General features: G+C 38.1%; 1 protein-coding gene across 1 annotated transcript in view; it reads left to right on the forward strand.

Annotated features, from left to right (window-relative positions):
* Positions 1-842: 842 nt before the first annotated feature.
* Positions 843-18,859, forward strand: part of cep89 (centrosomal protein 89) — a gene marked incomplete at both ends in the record, with an annotated part of 51,921 nt that continues 33,904 nt past the window's right edge. The window contains 15 exons of the mRNA XM_083900568.1: positions 843-881; positions 2,039-2,145; positions 2,618-2,764; positions 3,245-3,437; positions 5,960-6,035; positions 6,506-6,601; positions 7,627-7,854; positions 8,486-8,628; positions 10,377-10,427; positions 11,293-11,376; positions 12,292-12,395; positions 13,618-13,733; positions 14,109-14,289; positions 15,204-15,371; positions 16,657-16,798. Of these exons, the coding sequence (XP_083756694.1) occupies positions 843-881; positions 2,039-2,145; positions 2,618-2,764; positions 3,245-3,437; positions 5,960-6,035; positions 6,506-6,601; positions 7,627-7,854; positions 8,486-8,628; positions 10,377-10,427; positions 11,293-11,376; positions 12,292-12,395; positions 13,618-13,733; positions 14,109-14,289; positions 15,204-15,371; positions 16,657-16,798 (1,875 nt within the window). The remainder of the gene's footprint in view (positions 882-2,038; positions 2,146-2,617; positions 2,765-3,244; positions 3,438-5,959; positions 6,036-6,505; positions 6,602-7,626; positions 7,855-8,485; positions 8,629-10,376; positions 10,428-11,292; positions 11,377-12,291; positions 12,396-13,617; positions 13,734-14,108; positions 14,290-15,203; positions 15,372-16,656; positions 16,799-18,859) is intronic.

An 18,859-nucleotide genomic window follows, 5' to 3' on the forward strand; every position in this document is an offset into this window, starting at 1 on the left:
TTTTGACTTGTGCTCACATAGCATCCTAATTCACCATCATACAGGCAGAAAAAACAAACGCAGTGATTAAGTTTAACCCTTCGAGCCAATGCTGAGATCTCTGACACATGACACGTGTGGTCTGTACTTGTCGTGTGTGGAAGTGAGCACATTTTATTCACTTCACAGGACAAGGGAATAAAATGAATAAGTCAAATTAGTTGACTATACATTGTATTATTCATATTTCACCCATTCGTTAATGAATAATACTTAATAAAACCTACTTTGAATTTTTCAGACAAGTTTCAGCCAGATGGTTGAGACTAAAACAATACATACAGATAAGATGGTCCATTATTTGTTCCGCAGTGTGGAAAAGTAGAAAAAATAGGTTTCCAGCAATTTTACCAGTCCCCCTACAAAGAAAAGAAAAGAAAAGAAAGAAAAAAGACAGAAGGAAAGAAAGGTGGCTTGGGCTTGTATTAAACGGAACAACACTGCCCCCTGTTGGTCAGGCAGCCTGTTGTTAGGTACACCGTTGCTAAGTGAATTATGTCACTCACTGATTGGTTCTTTTCCACTCTCTCAGCCAATCAGCGTTAACTTTGTATCGACGTGCCTGCTGTCTGAAAAGCGTCTAGATACGAGCAGAGCCTGTGGCGACCACCCTGTTGACTGTAGTTAGCATCACGCTGTTTTATTGTTCATGTAGCAGTTCATGCGGCACTTATGACAGCGCGAATGTAAACTTTGCGAATGTTTTTTTTTATATATTCGCGGGATACGCGGTCACCACGTCACGAGGTGTTAGCTTAAACCTGAAAACCTGAACGAGGCTCTCAAACGTGCTGTTTAACACCATGTTGAAGAAACTTCAGAGGGACAGAGACAAGGAGTTTGTAAGTGTTGACTCGTAAAGAAAACAATTGAAGCTTTTGTCCCGCTTTTTGTCTCACGTCAACAAAAGACAAGTAATGCTAAAGTTTGTTTACGACAGTTCAGTGACGTTTACAGCTCTTGTGGCGCGTGGAACTAGTTTTGTTGACCCAAACATTGGCTGATCTGGGATCCACTGATCTATTTACTACTTATTTATTATTTCATATATCATTCTATTATTATTTGTAAATGTCTGTGTGTATGTGTATATGCACATGCACATTCTCGCGCAGCATTCTGTTTCACCTTAAACATCACAGCTAAATACCTAACCTTTCACCAAACATCACCCCAGCCCTAAAACCAGGTGCTAACCCCACAAAACCCCGTTTACTGCACTGACTTCGGTTCATTTAGACAGCGGTATCCAGATCATTAACCTTAACAAATGTATGCCCTAACCTTAACCTAACCTTTTAGTTTTGTTTTGTATTTACAGTTATTTTAGACTGAATTAACGTATGCTTTGCAAATGACATGCACTGTAATGCTTTTAATGTTGTTAGTTGACTTTGGGTGTCGTATTATGTTTAATTACTTGTTTATTTTGGGGGAAAAGCAGGTAAAGTGTTCTTCAATACTTCTCCAGAGGAAATGTCGGTGCTTTTAATCTCTTTAATCAAAATGTGTGATGATTCTACTGTGTTTTCTTTGTACTTACCCTCTGTGTTTTGAGCCTGTTTTTCCTCAGTTTGGATTTAATTAATTTTATGGACTGACCCAAACCCTGCTTTTTATTGTTGTCTTGAAACCAACTGTCTGTGTGTGTTTGTGTTTGTTTACTTGTATTTGTTACCTCTGCAGGACTGTTTCTGGCATAAACACTGTCCTTGTCAGGAACACTCATCGTCACGGAGACCAAAACCTGGTCTTAATGAATCAGGACCTTATATTTGAGGAACTGGTTATATTAAGGACTAAGATTTTAATTGTAGTCAGTTAAAGTCAGAAATAAGGCTGTGGTTGTGCTGTCCAAATAAATAGACTTCAAATCAAGTTTGTACAATTATAGTGAACCTGTCTGAGTGTCTGGGTGTTTCATGTCAAGGTAATGCTAACACTCTCCCTAACCTTCCTTGTGTGTGTGTGTGTGTCTTGTGTCTCTCTGTGTGTGTAGAGGCACATAGCTCCTGGTTTGATCCCCGCTGCCTCCATTGCTCCAAAGCCTGCAGTGCCTCGTACCCCACCCCCCCGCAGCCCTGACCCCTCACCTGAGAGGCCCAGGTATCTAACACTGTCCATCATGTTTAACCTCTCAACAATATTTAATTCTGCTGTTGTTCCTGAAACTCTTTCCTGTTAAACTGTTTACTGTAATCTCTCGTGTTGACCCATGTTTTGAAGATGATGCCTCTATCTATCCTCCCAAAAAGTACTTGATGCTTTATTTCTGTAAGAACTTTCACCGTCATCATTCGGCAATGAAATGTATTTACTTATACTTTTACTAATAATCATCATAAATTAACTTTCTTTACAACAAACTTAATTGCAAGAATGGTGTTTAATTTCTTTGTGGTATATACTGAGTCTGGTTTTGTTCTTTCTTCAACCAACTAGCCTGAATTCCTTTAAGGAACCGTGATATCTTTACATATTTTATTGCACCAATATCAACATTACAACAAAATGAACTCATAACTCATAACTTTCTGTTCAGCAAAATATTAAATGGATTGTGTCTTTTCACCTACAGATCAGCCTTAGCTGCAGCCATCTTGTCTTCATCGCTCACTGGACAAACATGGGCCATCCCTCTTGCCAGAGCTAGGTCTCTCTCTGAGACTGACAGATCAGAGTCCTTCATATCTGAGCCAAACATCAGCACAGCACTTTACAACAGGTAAAATATGCCATCTTATTACAATCTCTGTAAGAAATTGTTATTAATTATGTGTGCAGGGGTGTCACATAAACAAATCAGAAAATCAGTCCCAGAGACTAAAGTGAAACATGGGTGTTCCTGCTTCCAGATATTATATATGATCACCAGTAAAAGAGCTGTTTGCAAAATGAATAATATTATTTACTTGTATTATATTCCTTGTCAACAATCTGTTTTTGAGCATTATAATCTTGTCATGAATCTTTTATATTCTTAATTCTGTGTTGCTGAAGACACTGTGACATCTCTCAAGAGTTAATGACGCTCATATAGTTGCTGATTTAATGTCATTTAATGTGTATAATAACTGAAGTATTTTGCTATCAGAAAAACTTAAAGTAGAGGCTCAATAGTTTGTCTTACTTTGTCCCTCTAAGAAAACTACATTTAAATGAAACCTAATTTCCCTTCCACTATTCAATTATTTACCCTCTTTAGAGACAGATGGTCTGAAGATTTGGGCAGCCGACAGCGTTTGTCCTCCTCTGACCACTCAGACAATGAGCTAGAAGACAAGGAAGATAAAGTAGAGAATGAAGAGGTTGGGGAGGACCACATCTACCAAACCCTGGATGGAGGGGCGACTTGTTCAATCACAGAACCTCTTTATGCCCTGCCTCTAAAATCTAAGGTATTTAAGGTTTGTGATGCTAATCTCAGTAGTTGTCACTGAAAACTAATTGGAAACTTTATCCCCTGCTTAAATAACTGTAGACAGACGGAGCTTTTTAACACAATAGTTAAACTTCAACTTCTTTTGCTTATTGGCCAATAAGAAAAGCTTATCACAGTAACAAATCATGTTATACAACAAACACATACAGTATATGCAGTATATGTTATAGTGGGATTTATTTATTTGAGGAGATGCAGTTCCTGGTCCACCAGAATGTCTTACTGAGACAGATTAGGTTTTTTCTAATGGTGAGTCATTATGTTCTGTGCCGTACAAAGTGTTTAGTGCACTGCCTGAGGAGAACCAGAACATGATTTATGAGACGATTTGATGTGAAAAATGGACAGCAGATAAAACATGTTGAAAAACAGCAACATTCAAACTACACATAATATATTGACAGCAATTTGAAAGTGTAACACAAACACCTGCTGCTTCTAACTACGCTTCTTTGGGTAGGAATATGTAGAGAAAAGACGGCGTGGTAAACACAAAACATATCCAAGCAGGCAGTGTTCTGATCACTGTCTAATATACACCACCGTTCAAAAGTTTGGGCTCACCTATAAAATTTTTGTTGTGTTTTCCATTAAAAGTCACACTTTTATTCATCAAAAGAGTTGCAAAATGAATAGAAAATATAGTCAAGACATTGACAAGATTAAAATTAATGATTTTTATTCAAAATAATAATTTTGTCCTTCAAACTTTGCTTTCGTCAAAGAACCAGCAAAACTGTTTTGTGTTAGCTGTGCTAACATAAATGTACAAGGGTTTTCAAGGGTTTTCTAATCATCCAATAGCCTTCTAACGTGATTAGCAAACACAATGTACCATTAGAACACTGGAAATGGGCCTATATACACCTATGTACATATTCCATTAAAAACCAGACGTTTGCAGCTAGAATAGTCGTTTACTACATTAACAATGTATAGAGTCCATTTCTGATTAATTCAATATTCATTGAAAAAAGTGTTTTTCCTTCAAAAATAAGGACATTTCTAAGTGACCCCAAACCTTTGAACGGTAGTGTACAGTACATGACACACTCCTTTTGTTATAGTCTGAGAGTTGGATGATCGACTTTAAACGCAGTGTTTTCTGAATGTGTGTTCTGAAGGAAGATAACTACAGAATGTAGTTAACATATTTTTACATAGTTCAGTTTGTGATGTCTCTGAAGCTTATTGTAATAGCAGTTACACCCACAGGGCGGCACAGTTGCACACATAATAAAGATACAGTGTATTTACAGAGATGTGTACAAAAAATATCTGTATCCTTGCTGTTGAACTAAGTAATAATTTTAAGTACTTACAAAATTGACATATGCTTTCAGTCACTGTTAGTGGAAATTTACTTTTACTTTTTTACTTTTACATTTTTACAGGTTTACCTGCAAAAATTAGACATTTAATGTCTCCCATTGCTAGAAAATACACTTTTGCAGTGTTTCCCACCAATGATTCATCAATTCTGATGTTGACAATTCAGTTTTATTCCAGGCCTATAAGCTACCTTTAAAGCTCCCTTTTGTAATTGTGATTTATTTTAGTTACTGACCATAATGTCCACTTCTTTTTTTCCCCACCAGCCACACAACTGAAATGTCTTTCTCTCAGAGCCCAAAATGTTTTCCTTTCCTTACTTATTGTCAATGATTTCCCCATGGTCTGAACAGTAAATGTATTTTTGTTTGGCAGGCTTCTGCTCAGTATCCCAGTCATTATATATATACCCAAGAGGCTGTTCTCACAGACTTGTGGGGTATTGTTCAGTTCATGTTCTTGTAGTGTTTTCTGCTACCAACCTCGAGTTACTTGCCTATAATGGCCCCAAAGGGCTTTTTCCAGTCTTACAATAGTCTGTTCAGACTGTCTTGAAGTCTGGCTGCCTGCTGCTAAACCTCACTCGTACAAAATTAGTTGGAAACATGATTTTTCTCTTCCTTGTACGATACTGTGTGGTGGGCAGTGAGCACACACACACACAAATTAACTCCTCAAGAAATACTGAATCTGAATTTGACCCCAAGAAATATACAGTACTGTAAACAGACAGTCTCTTTTATCAGATGCTGTGTTAAGGATGTGAGTGGGTGTGAAAAAAAAATCCATCTGCTGTGCTGGCATATGAACTGAGAATTCCTTGTAATCACAACTTACAATTGTGTCCTGACATACATGCAGGTTGTAGTTGGTTTATGAAACACCTCATTTAGTCATCTACTGTCTGTACATGTTATTCCTTTTTCAACAGCAACCCCACTTCACTCTGAACTCAACTCTGTGACTTATGTTTTTTATAGTGTGTCAATAAATGCACAGGATTTTATAGTCCAGTAGCCTCTGTAATAGCCTCCCTCAAAGGGAAACTGATGGTGTGGCTTTCACTAATCAGGTTGAAAGGAGTTACTTGTCTGTCTGATTACCTGACTGTCTGGCTGTCGGTTTGTCTGTCTGTTTGTTGTGCAGACCAAAACAACCCTGCCAACTCAGATACCTGATGGAGGAATGCCTGCTACAGATACTGACTTTAAACGAACAGGAGGTGGGTGCACAAACTGGTATAGACATGTGTGTATAAGTGTGTAAACACAGTAGGGTTTAACAAAGTCATGACCTCAAATTTGATAACATGACAATCGAATTTGGAAGCTGTTGTGATACTGCAATGTTGTAGCTGTTGATGTTGTATTTCAGTTGTGATTGGAAGACATTTGATGGCTTTTTAGATTAATTAAGGAAAGATGTGCATGCTCATTTAGAATCCAACCGGCGCATATACAACATATGAATGCACTGCCTGTAGTGAAGGAAAGAGACACAGGTCTTGTATTGGAAACATGTTGTTTAGTCACAACCATAATGCTGATTTAGCTCATTAGAGAAATCCTCATCACTATTATAAATTAGCTAAGCCAAAAGGAGGCAGTTCATGGCAAAATGGGGCTTATATAAGCCATGCTGTCCTCTGCAATTGTATTCACTCACTGATGGAAGAATGATCTTATTACACAGATTTCACAGAGGAAACCAGCAACCAGTTTCCTGAGACCAGCTCCTCTAAGAAGAAAGTCTTCAAGAGCTCTGGCAGGCACAAACAAGATCTACCACGTATGTTCTACAGCTGCTTGCTGTTTATTTATTTATTCATTTTGCTGAATCTAGCGTACAGCTTAATTTGTGTGCCATTTGTTAAGAACTATCACTGTGTTTATTACTAAGAAGCAAGGCATCCTTTAGATGTAGAAATATCCAATACAGTACAAAACAATACATTTGTTTCCTCATTCAACTGTTGTTTGGTTAAACCATTACACACTAAACATTGCTCTGCCCTTTCTCTTTATATACTCACTGTCATGTCAGCTAGGATTGGCTCCAGTGAGTGGCGGATTCTATCAAAATCATGACTCCTTCATTCAAATCGGGGGAGGAATTGGTCAAATATGAGGATCTTTCATTGACATAAATTCTTAACCCTGGGTCAGGTGTGCTGCAAAAGGAAACATCCTAAATTGGACCCTTTGTTGTTTGTTTTTTTGCATTTTTTCATATTGCAATTTTGATTTGAGGGGGGGAGCCGTGGATCATTGGTAGATCGGATCGTCTTCGTGGGTTCGATCCCTGGCTCCTCTAGTTTACATGCTGACGTATCCCTGGGCAAGACACTTGAACCTGAATTGCTCCTGACGCCTGTGCTGGTAGCGCTATGCATGGTTGTGATAGTGCTGCACATAGATGTGCTGTATGAATGTGTGAGCGAATGGGTAAATGGCAAAAAAAGCAGCTTTGAGTTGGCAATCGAGCAATCAAGACAGGGCTATATATATATAATACTGACCAATAACCATTTGAAAAAGTGCGATTGTTAAACCCACTCGAAACTGCGATATCCTCCACGAGTTTCAATGTACACTCTTTCATCTTTTCCACATGCTTTTAAACTCTCCGTTCTACTCTTGTGCTTGTAATGATTGTTGTTTGGGTTTCTGCCATTTGATTTCTGTGTCTGTAAAATGGTTATGCTGTATTTAAAATAACAGCTCCAAAAATGTGCTTTATTTGTGTAACTGCCAAATGAATCCTTCAATTTAGAATATATATATATATATTTATGTTTAACTTTAATGTTTCAGCTGTGCCAGCCATCCTTACAACAGACATCCCCAGTCAAGCCAAAAACCAAAAACACCCCACCCAGCTGTCTCCAAAGCCCAACATGCACAGCGAGGTGCAGAGGGACGCAACGCTGCCAAAGAAAACTAGAATGGCAGAGGAACAAAAGCTATTGGAGGAGAGACTGCAGCGCCTGGAACAGGAGATCAGTCAGAGCCAAGCTTTTTCAACCCCGAGGTCATCTGCAGGTAGGTTGAAGGAACCCACTGGAGACACACACACAGAGAAAGAGAAGTGACAGAGTGGAGGAAAGTGTAAAAGAGGAAAAGGGATGAAAGGAAAGGAGAAAGATAGAGAGGAAATGAAGCAGTGAGCCACTGCAGGTAGATGTACGTGATGGCGTGAAAGGAAGGAGCTGGAGATGGTTAAGATGGCTCTGATGCTTTATCCCCCAACCTTTCCTTAGCATGATGAGACGAAGAGCAATGAAACGAAACAGGGAAGTATGGAAAATCAAAAAGAGTTCAAAAGTTGAGAGAACATTGACAGAACATTGACAATCTGTAGCAGGTTGGCTTGGAGGTTTATAACTATGACCTGGTTGGCAGGAGAAACCAGTATGGAAACGTACTGGAGCACAGTACACTATTATACTCATTATATTATATATTTTAGTTTTCACCATCTCTCTGTTCTGTCCTCCTGAAATTATGGCTGTTGCATATTGTATGGCTTTAAAAATGTTGACACTTTATTTTTGTGATGTAAAGTATTATTTAAATATTATTATTATTATTATTTTGCTTTGCCTGCTCACAAGATAGATGATTCCATAATGTCTGAAAAATATTCATAGCTTTTAATGCACAGTGCTTCCAGGCAGCCAGGCAGAGATACAGAATTTGAGGCAACATGCTCAGGAGCTGGTGGATGAAAATGATGCCCTCAAAATGACAGTTCACCGTCTGAATGTGGAGCTGAGCCGCTACCAAACCTGCTTCAGGCCATTGTCCAAACAAGAGGTATGACAAGATACAAGATCATACCTTGTCAATGACTTTGAATATACAGATAATGTAATCTGCCTTCTCTGTGGAAACCCACTCTAGAGACTGTGGAATAGGCTTCACTAAAAAGCTCAGCTGTAGAAGAGCCTCTAGTGTCAGGCAATTGCACCAGGAACCTTTGCACTTGTCAGTCAATTTGTCTCACCCTATCTCAAGTTGCCACAGTTAAATGAAACCAGGTGTATAAGATCTCCTGCTCTGTCCTGCAGTGTACTCCTTTCATCGCTTCCACCTTCAGTCTAATTCATTAACCTTATCTCCTCAACCTGTGAATAGAACATCATGTTCTTTTTCAAGTTTCAATACTAAAAATACAGTTCTTCGTGGCTAAGCCTTGAAGATATAAATCTGCCTTTGAACCAGAGACCTGCTGGGTAAGGTAAGGCTCTTTTCCCCTTGTCCCTCCATCTGATAGTTGGACTAAAGGAGTTTCTTGTTCCTGTCTTTGAATATCTGTCCATGCTGGGCGTTGCGGTGTGTGCACTATGCCGCTGGAAAAAAAAAATCCAGCCTGGGGTTTTATTCATGGCCACCACATGCTGTGTCTTCACACCAGGAGATCCACTGCTTCCATCGTTATCAGTTTGCTTCATATGTATGGAGCTGCCTGGCTGTGCTCGCCCTCATCACTGCCTGCTGAAAAATGTGACACGGTGAAACGGGAAAGATAAAGGAGCACAATTAGGAAGCAGTTCAACTGTAGAATATTTAAATAATAATGGATAGAAATGTACTGTGATTTGGTTTAATTAGCTAAAATGGGACAAGAAAAGTGAAGATAATAACTGGCTTTTGATTCCACATTTGTTTCCTTTATATGAAAATGTTGTCATTGTGTCACTGAAATTTTTCCTGTACTATATATATATAAATATATACCGTATTTTCCGCACTATAAGGCACACTTAAAAGCCCTTAATTTTCTCAAAAAACAACAGTGCGCCTTATAATCCGGAGCGCCTTATATATGGATCAATTGGTAAAGTTTGACTTTATCTGTTTTGTTGACATTCCCTTTAGCACAGCTCCATCTAGTGGATGCATTACGCAACCCCAGTCAAACGTTTGTCTGCAATATTTTCTATTCTATGCCCCTTATAATCCGGTGCGCCCTATATATGAAAACAGTTCTAAAATAGGACATTCATTGAAGGTGCGCCTTATAATCCGGTGCGCCTTATAGTGCGGAAAATACGGTATATATATATATATATATATATATATATATAGTTATTTTATTAACTGCTTTAGGTATATGTTGTATAATGTTTACTGTATACTATTTATATACGGTATATGACTTGTAACATGCAAGACTTAAACCTGGTGTATCTGTCATGTTTTATACAAGTATATGATAGTAGGGCTGGAGGATAAAGCCAAAATGCTATTTGTTTTATAAATGAATACATAAAAATGGAAGCTAATTGTGGTTTTAAACTTTTACTAAACATATTCATTAACAAATATGTGTTATGGCTGTGCACAATGCAAAAACAGCCACATAGAAACTGTGACATTACATTATGTATTGTTATTGAATTATTGCCCTTCCTTATGTGAAGTACACCTTTTACAGTATATAAACCCTTGTTTTGATGATGATGATGATGATGATGATGATGATGTAGTACCTGCTGACTCACTTTCTTTTTTTCCTGTCTGTCTGTCTCTGTCTATTGGTCTGTCTATTCACCATTTAGAGCTCCAAAATCAGTGGCCTACCACAGACTGGCACTCCTCCTCCCTGGCTGGTCAGTAAATGTTAATAATCACATTGTATCAATATGTTTAACATGATTGTGCATGTCATTTTTAATATCAGTGGATAATAATTTTATTATCAATTCTTTGTCTCATGAAAGTGATTTACTCTTGTCAAATTGTGCGTAATCATTTTCGCACAGAGATAAGTATGCTTTATCACTCAAATGACCAAACCAGCATGCACGGTAGCTCATATCAGACAAAATGACTCAAGAGCAGGGCTCCACCAAGGTAAGGGTTGAATCACAGCTGGTTTTAATACTTTAGAGGTCAGTTCAATAAAACAGAGGTATTTGGAAACTCACAGACAAAGGTCTAAATCATAAATAACAAAACTGGGTCATACACTAGAAAAAACGAGGTAAACTGCTGGAACTCTTACTGAAAACAGAAAGATTCTCTGGCCCTGATTAACTGATTAGAAGAGTTAACAAGTAACAGGTGTGGCTAATTGGGGCGGGGCAGACGATCAGCACAGGTGGGGAAGAAACAAGAGGACAGGAAGTGAAGTGACCTTGAAAGGCAGGTCGCCAGTCCATCACAGGGCCACATATAGAGACAAACAGCCATTCACTCACACACTCGCACGTACGGTCAATTCAGAATGTCCAGTTTGCCTAATCCCCAAATGCACAGAATCCTCAGAAAACATAAAATAACTCAAACATAAGCTGTTACTGGTAGATTTAGCTGAAGAGAAAAGAAAACTAAAGCTAATTTGCATTTGGTATGATTTTACAGAACAAAGATTGCAACTGGCGAGCTGAAATGCATTTCCCTGCCTTAAGTTACCCTTGTGTGTAATACGTGTGACGTTTTACCCAATTTTATGCCATGTTCTTTTTTTTGTAGCTTGACATTAAGTATTTGTCCCCGCTACTGTTGGCCTATGATGACAGGATGAATGAGAAAGATACTCTTCTACAAACCATGGAGGTAAAGTGTCTTTGACTGATTGTGTGCATTTGTGTGTGTGTGAGTTTCTACTTATTACCCCCTCAATCATCTGTCACATCAACCTGCATGAGAATGTTAAATGGGCTGTGTTATCAGAGCCATGAGCAGCAGTTCATTCTGCATTTAATGTGCTGCCTTCCATTTATACAACCCATGGGATAAAAATCTGCAATACACTTGGGTGGTGAAAAAAGAAGACACATTATAATTCAAGTGCTGGTATATGAAGGATATTTTAACTGATTTTGACTCAGTATTTCTGAAATAAAAAAAAAACAAATCATGTAAATAAAAAGTTTGTATGTATATAGATATATATTGAACTTTGTTTATTGCTTTTGCAGTAGTTTATATATTCTTTAAGGCTAATAATTTCACTCATGAATAATGTACAGTGACGATGAGCAATTTCACAGAAAAACAAAAGGCTTTGTTGTTGTCTATGTGTTGCAAGGCTGTTACAGTAAATGTTGAAATGGAATTAATTTTTAGTTTATTTTTCCATCTTCAAGCACAGACTCTGTAGTAGCTTGTTAAAAACAGGTTATTGCATCTGTCACTGAAGAAAAGCAAAAATATATGAGATGGGGAAGAAATTAGAAAACCTTAAACCTTCCCTCTTTTGTTGATGTCATTAAAAAAAGACATTTTGCCACACTTTGTGTGCAAGGAGAACATCCAGATCCAGTTCCGCTGGAGGTGTTGCACAGTAGCAAAGGTGTTCCCAGCCTTAGTCACTGTCTCTGGATGGCAATTCATTATAGAAATTCTTCTGTGTTGCAAAGGGGTGGTAAAACTGTAGAGCAGAAGAATTCTGGTATGGTTTTTCTGTATGTCAAAAAATGTCGTTATAAAATCCAGAGGTCCTTATGTGTTTTTGTCTGCTTTTCACAGGAAGAAGTGAAGAGGTTGCATGTGCGTGTAGAGGAGGTTGTCAAAGAAAATGAGCGACTTCATGATGAAATGGTGAAGACTGGAGGTGTCACTCAAAAGGACTGGTGAGGAGGAGTTCTCTGCCTGTGTGTTTATTATGTCTTTGAGGGTCCTCTCTATGAATGTTCATATTATGTTTCAGTTATGGTGAGGGTTAGAGCATTCATTCATTTGAGATGGTTAGAGTTATGTATGGATATTTATGCATATGTTAAGTGACTATAGATGTCCTCACAAATGATCATAAACTCTATTCTCTTTGTAACTGCTGCTAGCATCTTCTGTGTTAGTTATAAAGGCTGTGAAAGAATACTTTAAAATTAGCAATTCTCTTTTCTACTCCTTTATTGTCCACCATTACTTTCTCATTCCAATTCTCCCCTCCAGCTTGCAATATTGCTGACACTTACAAAGTCACATTATCTACTTGTTGTAAATAATGAAGCTCTCTGGTAAGTCAGATAATTGCACACACTTTTACATGACACAGCTGCAGTTAGAGACGGGGTGTGAATGGAAAGTGCTTTATCTTTCGAACTCGCCAATATAAAGGCTTTTTAACTGCATTTTATGCCGCGTTGTGATTCCTTAATGTAGGTTTTGCTTTTGGAACCTTCACCTGGAGTCTTGCAACCTCTCTATTGTCTTTTGTTTAAATGATGATTTTCATTAATGCTTTTAAAGTAATTTAGATGGACTGTAATTTATTATGGCATGCTAGTATAGTTTAAGTAAACTATACTTTTTCAAAAAAGGTTTTTAGTATGAATTAAAACAGTGTTATGTTTTATGTCAATTGTGATATTTTTTGTTTTAATATTATTCCCTCAGCAGTAACAACTGCTTACATCTAGCATTTCTCTGCAGTGGGAATGAATACAATCCTTATTTAATCATCAGTTAACATTTATTAACACCAAAGCTGGAGGGCACATGCAGGTTTTTAAACTTTTCTTAACCCACTAAATAATTGATTCCTTCTCCTTCCTTTTTACCTGGGTGTCATATTTACATTACCAATACTTGGAGCTGAAGCTGACTAAAAATACAGGTCATTTGACCCAGGAGTGAATGCCCATTGTATCTATTCCCATTGCAGTCAAAAGCCAGATATTAGCTTGTGTTTTTTCCCTCTTACTTTAGAGTCTTTTTTTGGCGTGATATTGTGATGCTCACAGAGCTCAGCAATCAGTAATCTAAATTTGTTCAGTTTGACAGACGTATAAAAAAAGTATATAAGTATTAGTGTTTACATAATCTCTCTTATTCTCTCTCTTCTTCCTGCAGTCATCAACTACAGCAACAGGCCTTTTTAGTTTTGCAAGAGAATCAGGTTTTGATTGATCAACTTGAGGCTCAGCACGTCAAGGCCAAGGCCAACCACAGCAGACACCACTCTGAAGGTAAAGGGCACAGTCAAAAAGATTTAAAAATAAAACAATACTTCCTGGGTAAATGGAAGTGCAGGTACAGGTAAAAATTCAGGATACTACTGATTACATTACATGTCATTTAGCTGACACTTTTATCCAAAGCAGCTTACATTTATAAGTTCACACATCTGAGAAAGACCTTGCCTAAGGTCCCACACTGGTTATTAACTTGACCTGCCCTGACTGGGATTTGAAACCCAGCCCTCCACACCAAGGTCTGTGGACTATACCACTGAGCTATCCCAGCTTCTTATAACACGGCTCTATGTCCTTCCTCTGTGCTGCTCTGCTTTTATTGAATTGAGTCTACAATTCTCCGCTCTCTCCCTTTCTTTGTCCACATAGTGTCCAAGGTGTCTAAGCAACTGATGTTGCTAGAGGCAGAAAATGAGCGCTTGCAGGAGGACGTGGAAGAAAGAAGGACGGAGGTGCAGAAAAGCACAAAGCAGGTCCAAGCTCTGCAGGCCCGCCTGAAGGATGCCGTCACCAGGGATGAGCATTGCAACATTACTGGGAAACTGAAAGGGTAATTTGAATCACTCAGTATTAGCAGCTTCTCTGCTTTTGAGTGTGGGTACATTTCATTTTGCTTTTCTTTTTAAAAAAAAAACTATAAACAATTACCCAGCAGTTTGTAACACACACTCTCACTTGTTGTTGATGTTTGGAAATGCTAAATAGTTATTCATTATTCATTCCATAGTCTCATCAGATCGTCATCTATCAAATAGGTTTGACAAGACTTTGCCTAGTAGCACAACAACAAGAAGACATATGACATTACAACAAATGCACATTTGATTGGAGGGAGCTTACACAAGAAGGTCTTAAATGATTAGTAATTATTAATTCAAATTAGCAAGAACAGTAATGCAATTTGGCAGGATTATTTTCTTTGTTTTTACCTTAATATTACCGCTTTAATATAAGTTTGATGGGTCACTGAATTGTAATAGTCCTCATTCAGACACAAGACATAAGACAAAGACATACATGTAATTTAGTTCTTGCAAACAGACATGACATCAGTATTCAGATCTGATCGTACATGTATGTGGTCACAGGAGATGCATGCACTTGAATCACTCAGATTGGGTGTTAATGCCAGGTCTTAATGGGGCCACAGGGAGAACGGCAGTTCTTTCATTTCCAATCTGCTCTACACAACCTTGGTTAGCTTGAAGGAAAGCTGTGAGAAGTGTGTAAACTGATGGTCGACTCAAACTCAAACATGCTTAGCAAATTCAACAGTGATGCTGAGCTGAGGGTCAGTTAAAAGGAATCAGAAATCATTAAATGTTTGTGTGTTTGCTACTGTGTCAACACATCCAACATCTCCATAGTGTTTCTTACCATATCGACAAATCTCTGTATATTGCTCCATTTGCAGTGACTTTATACATCACGTTGTTGTTTTTATCATCTGCTCTTGACACTCAGGCAGCTGGAGCAGCTGGTGCACGGGAACAAGATTGAGATGGACGAGCTGCAACTCAGAGTGTCCAGTCTGCTGGAAGAGAACAGGAGTCTGGCTCTGGACAAAGCCAATCTGACTGCTGATGTAAAGAGACTGGAGGCTGATCTTAAGCTCAGCAGACAAGCCAACTGGTACTAAATATTCAATATTCTCGTTGTCTGCTTTCGTCTCACACGCGAATGATGATGGATGCCACAGTGATCATTGATTTTACCATCTTAAAGATGTGTTTGGTCGATGAAGTTATCGCCGAGTCATATTTGCAGTCTAACGTAATGCAATCTAACTTAATTCAGACAATTCTTGACACATGAGTTGGAACAAATCAGGTTATAGAGATGAAGCAGTCTGTTTGCATAGCTGAGCAGGTAGCCACTATCACCACACTTGACTATGCGTGTATGTGTGTAGGGGAAAATGAGTGGAAGGTCATCAGTTTGATCCCTGGACACTGGATAAATGTGTGTGAGGAAAGTTAAAGAGCATTGTTTGTTCCTCCAGCATTAATACCACTGTTGTTGCCCTTGAGTATGATCTTTAAACCCTGGCTGCTCCAACCGAACAGGCTACGGTTGTACTGGCAATCCCTGCGAGAGTGCATACAATATGATTTCAGGACTTTCTTGAACACTGTAATGAGGAGTCAGTAAACTCCTCATTCCAAATAAAATTCAAGAATATATTACCAATTTTATTGTTATGCAAATAAAATCAGTAACTATGTAATATATGGATATGTGTTAAAGACTAGATGAAGCCTAGATAAATAGACACTGTCCCAAGTATTCTCAGATTGGCTTGTGGTTCTTTATATTTGAATATATTGTAAATTGATTTTTAACATGTTTAATGCAGAAGAGTTATAATGAATGGACAGAATTACAAACAATCAGTTTTCACTCTTTACCTGGTTCACCCTGGACATCATAGTTAGTTCATCACAAATGAACCCTAATCTGCATGTTTTTTTGAGGTGGAGTAACTGGAGACAACCTGCATGCACATGGGTGGACATGCAAACTCCCAAGACTGACTGACTGACTATAAATACTTATAAATAAAAGTCTCTCTGTGACAGGATGAAGTTATGATAAACCCTGCAAAGTCACAGTACTACAGTGTAGTAGTTCCAGTTGCTGCAGTGCATCATTTATCTTGTGTCGGGGTTCAAATTTGCTCAGGTCTCTGGAGCCGTCCTCTGCTCTCTGTAGAGGAACTGAGATTAATGTGGACCTTCTCATTCTGAAGTGTGAAGATTGTCAGAAGGTGTTAGATTAACCAGCAGTATTTTCATCCTGCCTGCATCCATACGACACCCTCTCAAGTTACTGTCCTGTTAACTCTCCTGCATGTTTCCTTTGCTTTTTTGCCATCCATTCTCACTGTCTTATTTTCTCCTGTTTCTCCATCATCCAGGAGGGCTGAGAAGAAGATGACTGAATTAAAGCAACGTAAAGAAGAGTGCACATTACAGGAGGAAGAGACTCGGCATTACCTGGGAGCACTCCTCAACAAGGCTGAGCATGTTTCCAAGGAACGTGACCAACTTTTAAACATGGTATTACTGAACAATTTTGTCCTATTTGTGGTGCACATTGTATGACTGACAGCCTATGTCTAGTAATACCAGGTTGTGCATGTACACACAATTATATAATATACCACTGACACTTCACTGCCACTGCAGGGAAATGACATATTGACAGACCAGGTATTACAAACTGTATGATAGTAGTGTCCAAACCTTGCTGGGAAGACTATATGTTATGTATTGCAAAACCACATTTGCCTAGACAGAGATACTGTCTCCATATAAACCCAGCAACATAATTTTTACCTTACAACAGTTTGCAACTTCTTTTCATTGAGTATTTCTTCTTTTTTACAATTTGGCTTGTTTTAATATGATAATTATCCAGCGGTGTGTTCTGTTCTTTTTCATTGTCACATATCCCCATGAAGTTAGAGAAGTTGGAGGAAAAAACACTCAAAAATAATGATCTAATTTATCTATGATCTATTTATTTATGATCTCGGTTTACAGCTTCACTCTGGATAGTGATTCAACAGTGTTTGTTGTTTGAGGTTGATCAGTATTTGCTTTTATTTTATAAGTAAGTCCAACAACCATCTTTTGTCTGTGGTTTACTTTGGCTGTTTACAATGAATCTACAGAATTATGCATGGGGTTGCTTCTCCCATCTCGTAATGATTGAATGGGCCTCATGTGTGACGGCAATGTTGGAAAGGAAAGGAATCGGTAATTTATGGCCAGTTTTTACTCCACATTTATCACATGACATACACTAAGTATGTCATAAAGTTATCTGTCGTGGACACAAGTATAATAATAGATTGAAAGCTTTTTTGTGTGGTTGATTGTGCAGTAATTAAGTAAAAAAGGCAATTTGTCCTTGTTTCAAAGCATATGAAACTCAAGCAGTTGGATATTTTTAAGGTTTCTCTCTACCCCTCTCTCGGCTCCTTGGGTTTTAGTGATTTGTGTATATTTTGTGTCTTCTGCCTTCTGTTCAATTATTCCACCCGTGAATCTGACTGCTATTGAATTATTAATACGATGTAATTAAGCTAAAACTTTTGGAAGCATTCTTATTTTAATATAACAGATGTAGATAAGTCTTTGTAGAGTTGAACAATAGGTTGAATGTTATTTGTTTTCAGAGTTGGTGTCTCTGAGGATCCCAGCACTGAACTTTATCTATCACGAGCCGTCATTTGCTGGAAGACGATGCCTGACAGGCAATAATGAGCTGCTGCCTCAGTAAACTTGGAGCACAAGTGCACACTGAATAAAATATGCATGTTGGTAAATCTGGCCCTGACTCGTGGAGGTGTTGAAATAAAATACAGAATGCCAAATCCATGCCACATCATTTTGAGAAGGCAGTGCATTCAGTAAATATACTTTTACATCAGGTAATTTACCAAACTAACTCGTCACAGATGACAGTCCACAGATAATAAATCATCTTACACAATTTTGCTTTAATGTTTGGAGAGAAAAAGAACGATGATCGCACAAACTGAGTTCCTATTGTGTTGCATGTTACGATGTAATTTAATATATTTTCAGCAAGATGAAAAACAAGCATTTAATCATAGAAAGCATAAACTTGTGTTTTTTTGTTGCTTGGTTGCAGGGCATTGTATTGATTAACAGAAGGCTGTAACTGTTCATTTAAGAAAACACGCCATTTGCTGAGAGACTTCATACTTGAGTGGAATCACAACATTGCCTTTAATAAGATATAATCATTTTTTACAGTTGACTGTATGTTAGAACATAATTAATGTAATATTAAGATTCACACTGGCAGTACAATGTCCCCTGTCTTTTTAATATACTCTTTCGTCATTCAGGCCTCGTATTTCGTCCCGCTGGCTTCTCAGCAGTGTATTAGATGCTAGATGCAGTGTTATATATACATATATATACATACATAGCACACACACACACACATATAAAGTACTGTGCAAAAGTTTCAGGCACCACCAGCTCTGTTGTTTTTTTCTGTCTGCCAAATTCTGTGATCATTGGAATTTGGAATGAGGTGATGCAAATTGTATAAGCTGGTCTTATATATTAGCGAGCTGTCGA

The sequence above is a fragment of the Microchirus variegatus genome (assembly GCF_963457635.1).
Source record: "Microchirus variegatus genome assembly, chromosome: 14".
Lineage (NCBI taxonomy): Eukaryota > Metazoa > Chordata > Actinopteri > Pleuronectiformes > Soleidae > Microchirus > Microchirus variegatus.